Consider the following 10,953-nt stretch of genomic DNA (forward strand, 5'->3'; position numbering starts at 1 on the left):
GTTATGTGTTCAGCTGTATAGGAGTGTAACATTTTTTAAAAATGAACATTATTGTGTGTCAACACATTTCAAAATGTTATTACAATAAATTTATAAGCATTGCCTAACAGGCTGATGATTTGCTTAGTTTTCTCTGGTTTTCAAACCCCATTTTGTTAGCCACTCATTGTCTTAAATCCAACACTTCATGTCAAAAGGTGCTAGGAAGAGATTTTATTTTGTATTTGTTGGTTTTCCTTTAGATTACAGAAAAAAAAAACAAAAAAACACTGGTACAGGTATGGGTATGGGGAGCACAGAAGCAGCTTGGTGTATCTTTCTTGACAGGCTGGTGTTTTTATTCACACCAGCTTCTTGGCAATGAAGAAATCTTTGAGTCGTTTCATCTGCAGGAAGCCAACAGACAGCAGGATGGAGGTCTGCACCACAGCCCACCACAACACCTTACTGTTCGTTTCCTCGCTGATCTGACGAAACACCTCCTCCTTCTCCTAAATACCAGAGCACGACATGAAAACAAGCAAACACGTCACAGCTTTATGGTTTTTGTTGACGTCTGTAATAATTTTGCAGATGTACTGTGATGTAAATTGAAGTAATCGTGGTCTAACCTTTCTTAGACAGATCATGTTAGACACTATCTCAGGTTATATGATAATTTTACACATTCTGAATAGTAGTTTGTCTTGCCATGGTAAAAACAAGCTCATAAAGTTTTTGTTTTGTCTGGATGTTCTGCTATGATCCACATGTCATGTAATGGTGCTGCTTTATGAAGTCAGAAGTGTGAAACCTACCCTCTGGTACTCCTGCTGCTTGGTGATAAAAACCATCTGATCTCTGAGGTGTTTGAGGCTGTTCTCAAGTGTCTTCAGGTTGTCTTTTGTCCTGTCGATGTCAGGATCAACCGAGTGCTCTCCCAGCTGAACATCTAAATGCAGCTTCTGTTATAGGAAATCTTGTCAGTCTTACAAAGTGTGTTTATTTTTCTTACTGCTTGAATTACAATCCTGTATGCAATGCTGTTTTTCATCGTTTTGCGTCATTTTTTGCTTTGTGTCCGAAGGTCTTACCATCTTTTCTCCGGCAAAGACAGAAAACCTCGTGGAGTTGGTTTGGAAGCAAAGAAAGTGCTGCCCAGAGGCATGAGCCGTGAAGGTGAATTTACCCGTTTTCCCGTAGCGTTTGGACATCAGAACCTTAAGAGGGCGAAAGACACCTTGGTTTGACTTTTCAAATTAGATCAATGTCTTACTCTTTATTGGTCTAAAACCAAAGAAGAGGGAAAAATACATTTTTATGAAAACAGAAATCATCTGAGAAATTGTGACATTGATGATGTGCTACATTGTATTTTTCTTTGGTTTGGATTCTTTGACAACCTTTTATTTTAGTGCAGCGTAAAACGCTCTGTGTGACCTCTCATTGTGATAAATCTTGTTTATGTTTGCAGCACCTCTTGGTTCGGGTCCATGACAGTCACAGTGACACCAAGATGAGGAGAATGGCTGACTGTTTTTAAATCCCAGGGCTCCAACAAGAAGTGACCTAAAGGTAGGAGACAAAAAAAGCAGTGGTGATATAATCCAAAAAACCTTTAAAGCTATCAACAAATGTGTGCATCAAGACAGCTTTTAATCTTTTTTTTTTATTTAGACTTTAAAACAATATATCAAATGCTGTATTTGACATGAAAAGATGTAAACACTAGAACATAAAGTACATTAAATGATTTTTGCTTTTCTTTAGGAATGGATTTCGATAAATCGTATTAATTTAGAAAAGGAAACTGACTGTAAATATCAGTTGTGTCCAGTCTAATGCAAACAGCTTTTATTGTTTTTCACTTCTGAATGAATCTAGATACTATCAGAGAAACGGGTGCACACTATTTGATTATTCCCTACCCACTTGGGATCTATTTTCACATTTACTGCTGTGGTAAAGAATAAAAACGACACTCTGGAGGACAGTTACTTGTTGAGGACTCACCGGTCACCAGCGTGTCTTCTGGAATCTCCTCGATGATGCATTTTTCCTCCTGCTCACCGAGATCAAAATACATGGCCGCTGCCAGCATGAGGTAACACTGGAGGAGGAAGCCAACTCCTTGCAAACCCATTTTGTATTAACTATGCTCGATTAGATTACAATACACTTGACAGTGACAAAACGTTTGGCTTGTAGAGTTCTGTAAATCTGCAGATTCTTGCTCGGAGTTCACTCGTGGAACCATCCAGGTCCTGAAGCGTTTATTTAAAGTGGAAGGCTTCAAGGTGACAGATTGAGTGTGAGAAACTAACAGGTGCTATTTCACGTGACAAGACTTTCTGGATGTTTGTGACTAGCTGGATTTAAACCAATAGGAAACACTGAACTAGTGTTCAGTAACACTAGTTACTTCAGAACTAGTGTACAGTAGTTTAATATTTAATATCCTTAATAGGTGATAAATTCTGGTGCTAATATAAAAGTAAGAGTGACCCGCACATTTAAAACAGAGTAATATGTCATGCCTGTGGGTTTATCGTAAAGAATATGTCACTACAGAAGACTTGAGTGACTCAAATGCCTGCTTTGCATTCGCGTCGCTAAATGAAAAGTGAAACATCTCGAAGCATCAAACCCGAGCAGCTCAAAGCGTCTTTATTGTCCTCAAGGCTGCTGACTGATGCCAAGTCTCCACAGCGTCACAGTGTTTGTCCCGAACTTCCAATATTCGTAGAGACCGAGTGAGAAATGTGACCCGAAGCATCTCATATTAATAATAATAACTGCCTACCTAAGAGGAAGTTGCTCAAAATGCGAGCTCCTACACACTGAATAAGCCCTAATCTAATTCAGCATCTGCAAAAGTTCGAAGTGAGGAGACAGATTTCCGTTTCCACCCACAATTCAGTCGCGTGACAAGAACCTGTCAGTTGTAAATCAAGGCATCTTTTTTTTTAAATCTTTTATAAAGCTTTCAACTCCTGTGAAAAGATATAATCAGCAAAATCTGTGTCAGAAGGTTTCTTTCAGTTTATTTGTGTGGCCACAGTTCAAGAATAAAAGCTGTAACATTATTTATGCTTGACGTTCTGCAAGTTTAGCGTTAGAGATCAGATGTTCTTTCAGTTTTAAGTGTTTTAATACTAACATTTGGTGAACAACTCTAAATAGTTGGAGAGCACCTTTGTTTTTTATGAGCAACACTTCATCTGAGTGAATCCTATCCAGAACCGGGGCTTGAAACCACGTCATCAAGTTTAGTATTATTTTTCTACAGTCAAGCAACTGTGGTATTACTAATACTGTCTTGGAAAGGCAGATGTAAGTAAGCCCAAATGTGTGGTTTAAATATGTCATTGGGCACAGACATTAAAAACAGACTGCACTGTTTTTAAAATCAATGTTAAAACTATTATTTTAACCTCGGGTTGAGTAGCTAAAACATGCCCTCCCAAAGAAAAAAAAAGAATAAATGAAATGACAATTTTATTTGATACATCTACAGTTTATTAACTCTTACACAAAACATACATTTTTTGTACATTTTATTCTTTTTTTATTTTTTTACAAAAACTTGTTAGATGTATGTCTCATTAACATAAAGGAATACAAACTATTACTTTGAGATCCGTATGTACTGTACAAAACAGGTTAAAATCCTGTCAATAAATATATTCTTTTTCTTGAGGAAAACGACCCCAGTTTGTCGGCTGACAGAGTTGAAATGCAGAATTGTTGAGGAGACGGTACGTCAGCTGTGGAGGTGTACAAGAAAACATCATACAGTCTCCTCAAAAAGGCTGCTTTCAAACTGTGCTGTTTTATTTTAAGTGTAGTTACAGATTGACTTTTTTCTTGGTATTTAAAATTGGTTTTAGCTTCACAAATGTAAAATCCTACATTTTCACTTCGTGGCTTTGTTCAAATCGTCATGGTCTCAGTTCATTTGATAATCTGCAAAAACTGAATTGGTGTCTAATAGCTATTTCGCCAAACTACACCTCTTTAGCACTGTTACATCTATTGAAATGGTTTTAGGATGATAAATCTGAGTCACTCTCTTCCCGTTAATAAAAAAAAAAAATAATCAGAAACATTTTTCATTTGATGATGATCTGATAAGAGAGGGAACAATAGGTCAAATTTGTTGTTTATGCCTCGTGTGAGTATACGGCAGATCTTTTACTGTTCTTTGAGCGCCTTTGTCCCCTCCTTCCTTTCCTTGACTTCTTGTCTTTTTTCTTTCTCCTCTCCTTCCTCTCTTTCCTCTCCCTTCTGTCCCGGCCTAGTCATAAGCAGTTGTCTTGGAAGCACTTCCTCTCCTCCTCCAGCTGGGGGCAGGCTACTCCGTTGTTGGCTGGGTGCATTATGACGTAGCGCGTGCGGTGCTGCACACCTGAGTCTCCACATTTGCCTTTGCACAAACCCCAGGGGGACCATACGGACACCTCACAGTCCAGAGGGGTATCTGTACGGAGAGCAACACATTGTCATCATGTGGTGTTCTTCTGTCTTTTACCTCCTTTTTTGAATTGCTGTATTTCATAGGAATGGGGAATTTGTGGGTGGAGGATTGGGTTTTACCTTTATGAGATTAAATGCAAGGTAACAAGGAAAAGCCACTGGTCTTCAATAGTTATTTGCATTTAAAAGTGCAATAAAATCATTATAGGGACTTGCAGTAAATGTTTGCATACAACATGTGCAGTGCAGCTCCCCATAAACCTCTAGTTTTTTGTGCTTTATCACTGACAGTTCCTTTCAGTTTCATTTAATAAATGAGTTTTTGTTTGTTTTTAAATTTCACCAAATGAATAATATAATCATTTAACTCCTATACTCCTCCTTGATTTCACCAACGTCCTGAACTTGCTTGGCTGCTTCAGCCAGTGAGGATATGTGTTTAAGTACTTCTGATATGTATCGCAGTTGTGGGCTAAAGAGTAGAAAAGCAGAAGGATCGGAGGCGGTACGGAAGCTGCAAAGATGGATGGACGCAGGGATTGAACCTGAATGTCAAGTCAAGGCTGATTTGGACATTTTCCTCTTTTTGTGTGTGCTTTTATTACAGCTGTAAGGATAAGCTGATAAAATACTGTAAGAAACAAAGCTGATTTAGATTGATTCTGCACCAGCGCTTTATTAGTCAGGTAAGATCTACAGCTGGCGATCTCTATCATTCAGCAAAGCTTTTGAGCAGGCTCGAGGAACGCAGAAGAAATTAATTGAATGAGAAAGGAAAGATAAACAGATGGTGGGACAGGATGGAGCACCGTGGAGCAGGGCAGGAAACCCCAACAGATTGTTGGCTACTCTCTGTTTGTCCGTGGGTCGTCAAGGGAACAGACTCGTATGTGATGCTGACTCAGACCTTTACTGTCATGTTAAACAGTGAATTTGATTAAAGCGCCCTTTGCTCCTTTTCTGCCTGTTCCTTTTTTCTTAAATCATTTTCCTAGTTAGGTCATGGATTTTAATTTTCTTTGATGAAATCTGATTGTTTTACTTATTTTTTTTTGTTTCTGTCAAACAAGATGTTTGACTGCTGCAATGATTGTTAGTCTTTGTTGAAACAGATATACGCCTTTTGTCCTTTACCAGCTTATTCCTTTTCGTATGTACTTATCGTTGGACTTTTTATTATTTCCACATGTCAAGTCTTAAATATTCTGGTAGCCAACTCTAAGTGTTTACAGCTCCACCTTATAGATGTTAGTCTGTGGGTCTGGGTCCCATTTTGGGTTTGGACTTAATCGCTTCTGTACATAATTGCCACATATTCTTCCATCCTTCATATTCGGCCTGTCTCATTGGTTGCCAGATGTGCTCGTGGCTTTTTCAGATGCCATGCGCTCGTTTGGCTTCTCTGGTTTCTGGTTGGAAGTAATTGAGTTTGTGTGTGGCCAGTAATGTTTCCCAAATGCCTGAATGAGTCAGTACAACAGAGAGAGTCAGTCGTTTGGTAAACTGAATTTAGCAAAACCGTTTTTATTTTATTTCTTTTTAATCTGTGCACATTATTGTGCATGTATGTGTTTTTTTGCATAGCTGATTATTTTAACACAGTGGCACCTTTTAAAGACATTACATGCTTTACTTGGACTGAACAGCTTTGGCTCGACGTAGAAAAGTCTGTTCTCCTTTTCATATGAAATGAGGCCAGTAAGCTTTGGCTACATGGTTACCAAGGCACGGATGATAACAAACCGCTTTGACCCTACTTATAACTGATGTACAGTTGTAAAATTCCACTTTTACTTTAGGTAATGCAAGCCCTGCAAGCAGTGCCTTAGTGTTTTATTCTGAGTTAATTTACATGGCACAGCAGCAGATTACAATGCATGTCTTATAAACATAATTACATTTGTTTTTTTTTAAATACTGGAGATCAGTCATTCATAAATATTGTGTAAATGATTGAGGAGAATGCCTTATGAACTTAACATCAAACAGTAAATAATCTTAAACAAAGTTCGGACTTACTTATGAGCGTGTCTTCAATCTCGTTTCCTGTTGGCAGAAGGTTGGACTGCGTGGGCTCCAGTGGCAGGCTGATGATTTGATTTGTTTTCTTTATTTTTGTCAGTGTGACCTTGGCGATAGGTGGTAAATGTTTCAGGCGGGGGTAGAAGAAGGAGTTGGCGGGGTGGCTTGGGAAAGAGGAGGTAATCTATAAAAAGGAAAATGGGCAAGGAGTAAGAGTTGGTTAACACAATTGTTCTTTTTGAGACGGTGATGTGGAGTTAGACGTGCAGGTAGATATATATACAGTGAGTACTTTATAGTGTGGTTCTTATTCTTATGTTTTTAGCTAACTAATCTTTTAGCTAATCTTTTATTAAAGATTAAAACAAAATGACACCAACAAAAAAAGCAAGGAATAGAAAAAGGTCTTGTTGGCAGTAAATAACCGGTTAAATTATCACATATAGTGCCTTGTTAAATTGCTCTAATTGTTCAGTTTGCTGATTTGTAAAACAAGCTGCAAACATTCACCCTCTGCTTTCGTTTGCACAAGATGATTTAGTTGAAGCTTTTATGCTCGTTTTATGACCACACTTTAAACTCGTGTCTGGCTCTCAGGGTTTGTGGTTTTCACTTTTGATTGATGCAGTGTTGCTCTTGGCTCACCTGCGTGACTCTGTCCTGTGGGATGGTTTCAAAGTTGGGAGAAGAGAAGGTGAACCCGCTGTCAGTTCCTGCATCATATGGGAAAAGCTCCAGTGTCACTTTTTCTTTCCAGTGGTCACCGTCGCACAGGTCAACGCTGTCCACGCCCACAAACCAGTCTGGGCTCGGAATGATCCGCGCGATAAATGACAGCTGGAAATGGAGGAATAAAAAGTAAGACGGGAAGAGGAAATGGTGAGTCATAGCCAACTTAGAAATAAGACAGGAGGCAATGAAATAATATCAGTTAAAATTGCATGGACTCCATTTATTGTTGTATTTGAACTGACAAGCAAAGGGCTTTTACACTTTATTATACTTCATATAAAAGATGTATGAAGCCATTAATTTAAACATAATGGCCTCTAGTGGCAAGACCTTTTTACTAAGTTGATGTGCAATAACCAATTTATCCAGCACCATCTTGTTTTTTTCATGCTTGTGCTTTGGCATGAAGCAGGTTGCACTACTTGCAAGGTTTTAGGCTTCTGTTTTCAAAAGCATCGTGTGTGGCAGCTGTGTGTGGATGGGTGAAAGAAAAACACAAAGTAAAGCACTCGTTTAAATTCAGGTTTTAGACATTCTAGAAATCTATTGAATTGCATGTGTAATATCCATTTATCTTCACACTTATAGCCTCATTCTCCCCCTCCAAAGTCTTTTGAGTCACAACTTTATATATGTCATATTAAGAGAGTAATAAAATAAAAGTCTTACATTGTGCTACAACATGCTAAATTAGAAGCACATTGAGGACATCATCTGTCTCACACAGCACAGTGATCCAGTGAATAGCACTTTCCATGTGTAAGACACATGGAAAAAAAGCGTCAAGAGCTGTTTTTATTGCAACATTAACTGTTTTGCTGCATCTGCATGATGTGCTCTGTTTTCCCATAAAGTTGTTTATATTGTCAACAGTGGCATGAACATTTTTACTTGTATAAAAGGGCGCGCAAGTCTAAATTAGCCCTTTTAATTTAACATTACGTTAAGTTTATTGGTTATATAGTTGTGGTCTTATTTATTTAGCTTTGTCTGCCATTGCATTCTGTAAAAACAAAAAACAAAAAAACGTGTCCCAACAATGTGACATTCAGTTGCATTACTGGATCACAGCAACAAAACGATATCTTTGAATTTGACCTTACAGGATAGATTTAAAATGTGTACCTGAAACCCTTTGTTGGACTTTGGCCAACATCCATTCATCTTCCAATGTCAGTGAAAGTGTTCTAATGTACTCATTGACCAAACTAAAGGAAGCCAGTTGTTGAGTAACTTACATAGGAGTGCCTGGCGAAGACCTCAAACTCAGTGTGCATCTGGCCTGTGCCTCCCACAACAGCAGGAGCGGAGAGGATCCCATAAACGCTCTGGATGCGTTCGCCGGCCATCTCCACTTCCTTCATGAGATTCCAGGCCTCACCTTTTTCCGCAAAGTCCCTCACTCCGTTGCTGGCAAACTCATTACTTTGCCACATGTGGTAGTCGGAGCTGTGGGTCACCCCTTAGAGCAGAAAGAGCAGGAAAGGACAGGCTTTAGTCTGAAACATTCAGTTTATATACATCTGTTGGAGTATTGGGAATTTTCTTTTTAATGATTTGAAACTCAAAACCATCACAGTCATATTGCCTACCAATGGATCCAGGGTATTTTTTTTTTTAATTTCTGCATTACTTTTCTGCTAGCTTTTTTCTGTATTTAGTTAAATCTATTTAAGGATGAAACATGTCTGCAGAAATAAGGTTTATGCATTAGCTCTATTTGTTTCACTTGTAAGATTACTCTTAATTGGGATCAATAAGACACTCCTTAGCTGTGATGGACTTACCAATAAGGTTTGACCACTGTGCAGGTGGGCGGTAGACAGGATACTGCTTAGGGAATGCTGCTTGGGTCCATTTTCCTGTGAAGGTTAGGCTGTACTGAGCTGTTTCTGAGGCCGTGCACATGGGGACATCGGTTGGCACTGGCATTGATTGACTTCCTCGGGCCACTACCAACACCATGACAAGCAGGTGATATAAGGCCTCAGAGAAGGTGAGGGCATTCTTTGTGGTGTCCATGATTAAGTCAGAGTTTGGGAGGGTGGTGGATCTGAAGGAAATATTAAAAAGATGGAGCAAATAAGGACCCTGCAATCATATCGAGTCAGATACAAATGTAAAGTGTTTCACCATGACACCTTCAACTTTAGAGCTTTGGGGAAATAAAATCAATGTGTGTTGCAGGAGATGGAAATTTCTAATGTGTACTCGTCCTACGTTAAGTTTAAAGTCTGGTTTGAGACTAAAATGTTTATTTCAAGCATGTCCATCATAGACTAAAGCACCAGTCTGTCCAAAGCTTTGCAGCTCAAGTCTTTTCCTCCAAACCTGTTCATGAAAAACTCCTTACATGTATTTCATGAAGTAAGTTTGCTTCTCAACTTGATGGAAACTACAACTATAAACTGTTTTTTGATATGCATCTTAATATGACTCTTATTTTTTTTATTGTCAGATGATAGACATTACAAGGATGTCCCAGAGGACTGGAAAATGTCTGGCTGCACCACAAGTGTTGGGTTTTAAATGGGTCGCATGAGTCAGAGACAGATTTGGTTTTTCCCGTGAAACATCTACAGTTTTCCCTTTGCTGAGATTTGTAGAGTGATTTAAGGAATGAAAAATGAGAAGATTTGGCATTTATTAAAATGCGTGAAGCCAGACTACTGTCATACTGCAACCTCTTGTGAACCCTATCAATAAACCCTCTGGGGTGGGATTTTTTATCTTATTCCCCACTCAGTGGTATGATTTTGATGCTGATTTTCATGATTCATATTCAAGTAGAGTTAGAGTTGTACATGCTCTTCATTAGACATGCAGTTCTATTTTGCAGCTTTATCTGTTACATTTACACTTCTTGTCACTTTTGCTTGTAAATATTTTGGACTTACTGCATGTCATATAAAATTCCACTTGGCCATAAAAATACTAGTAGTTTTTACATGCTAGCCTTCCATCCTTCAACAAATTCAACCATCACTTTGTGCAGATGAAGTCTTCAGATATAAAGTTTTTTTTCTTTACAGTCATGTAGAAACAGAGTGAAGAGATGGTGTAGATGTTACTCACTGGTCTTGTTCAGTGGTCCAGATGAATGAAGAGGAGAGGAGGGCTGGAGATGAGGAGAGGGGGAGAGGAGAGCAGTGGATGTGGCTGTCGGGACGAGTGACTGCAACCCTCCAACTCCTCTTTCGCCTATTTATTACTTTTAGGAGGCTCACCCCCCTTTTCCTCCCCTTTTTTCCCTTTTTTCCCTTTTTTCCTCCTTTCACATTTGTCAACCCCTCCTTGCGCCTCATACTTTATTCCCCTAGTTTCAACTTGTTCCAGTCTTTCTCCCAGCGCACCATCTACTCGTCAGTGACTTCACTGACTCCTTCATGCCCTCTGACTTTGGCTCTCCGCTTCTGCGCTGTGCTTCTCTTAATCTTTATAATTGATGCTTTAAAAGACTGATGTGTTCAGCAGCTTAAGATGCACTGCCAGGGGTGCTGTGCAGCTCTGTGGGTAGAGTGTAATTTCACAGTGTGATACTTTAGGACTCTGGATGAACATACGTGTGAAATGAGGCTAATAATGTATTTTCAGAAAACTCTACATGTCTCATGTTAAGTTCTTTTCAATTTCAGTTGAGCATCCAGATCCAGTCTCAATGCTGCTTTTAAACTCATGCAGTAAGTTATATTTCCATTTTATCTATTGACATCAAGGTTAAAAGAAGCTTTCGGCTTTGATTTA

General features: G+C 38.9%; 2 protein-coding genes across 3 annotated transcripts; both read right to left on the reverse strand.

The window, feature by feature from the left end:
- Positions 1 to 192: 192 nt before the first annotated feature.
- On the reverse strand, positions 193 to 2,270 carry si:ch211-255i20.3 (transmembrane emp24 domain-containing protein 11). The gene is made up of 5 exons (XM_017417432.3): positions 1,993 to 2,270; positions 1,457 to 1,548; positions 1,074 to 1,199; positions 798 to 944; positions 193 to 491 (listed from the first exon to the last, which is right to left on the reverse strand). The coding sequence occupies exons 1-5, from the start codon at positions 2,120 to 2,122 to the stop codon at positions 342 to 344; spliced, it is 645 nt and encodes a 214-aa protein (XP_017272921.1). The 5' UTR covers positions 2,123 to 2,270; the 3' UTR covers positions 193 to 341.
- A 1,210-nt stretch (positions 2,271 to 3,480) lies between these two features.
- Positions 3,481 to 10,404, reverse strand: spon2b (spondin 2b, extracellular matrix protein). Of its 2 annotated transcripts, XM_017417413.3 has the most exons (6): positions 10,285 to 10,404; positions 8,997 to 9,262; positions 8,448 to 8,671; positions 7,123 to 7,314; positions 6,475 to 6,661; positions 4,281 to 4,459 (listed from the first exon to the last, which is right to left on the reverse strand). In XM_017417413.3, exons 2-6 carry the CDS (start codon positions 9,229 to 9,231, stop codon positions 4,281 to 4,283), a joined length of 1,017 nt encoding a protein of 338 aa, XP_017272902.1. In that variant the 5' UTR covers positions 9,232 to 9,262; positions 10,285 to 10,404. The 2 variants fall into 2 exon arrangements, with proteins under 2 accessions (XP_037833547.1, XP_017272902.1); XM_037977619.1 differs by lacking the exon at positions 10,285 to 10,404 and having other exon boundaries at positions 3,481 to 4,459; positions 8,997 to 9,231.
- Between the last annotated feature and the right edge of the window lie 549 nt (positions 10,405 to 10,953).

This window comes from Kryptolebias marmoratus, linkage group LG9 (genome assembly GCF_001649575.2).
Source record: "Kryptolebias marmoratus isolate JLee-2015 linkage group LG9, ASM164957v2, whole genome shotgun sequence".
NCBI classification, from domain to species: Eukaryota; Metazoa; Chordata; class Actinopteri; order Cyprinodontiformes; family Rivulidae; genus Kryptolebias; species Kryptolebias marmoratus.

What these genes read in the sequence shown, in the direction of transcription:
- spon2b (XM_037977619.1), bottom strand. Translation starts at nt 9,231, where the DNA reads ATGGACACCACAAAGAATGCCCTCACCTTCTCTGAGGCCTTATATCAC. An exon ending in TCTTCGCCAGGCACTCCTAT is followed by an intron (nt 7,315 to 8,447) that starts GTAAGTTACTCA and finishes CTCCATTTCCAG; the next exon opens with CTGTCATTTATCGCGCGGAT. An exon ending in GATTGAAGACACGCTCATAA is followed by an intron (nt 4,460 to 6,474) that starts GTAAGTCCGAAC and finishes CTCTCCGTACAG; the next exon opens with ATACCCCTCTGGACTGTGAG.
- si:ch211-255i20.3 (XM_017417432.3), bottom strand. Translation starts at nt 2,122, where the DNA reads ATGGGTTTGCAAGGAGTTGGCTTCCTCCTCCAGTGTTACCTCATGCTG. An exon ending in TCATGGACCCGAACCAAGAG is followed by an intron (nt 1,200 to 1,456) that starts GTGCTGCAAACA and finishes CGCCCTCTTAAG; the next exon opens with GTTCTGATGTCCAAACGCTA. An exon ending in AGCAGCAGGAGTACCAGAGG is followed by an intron (nt 492 to 797) that starts GTAGGTTTCACA and finishes TCTGGTATTTAG; the next exon opens with GAGAAGGAGGAGGTGTTTCG.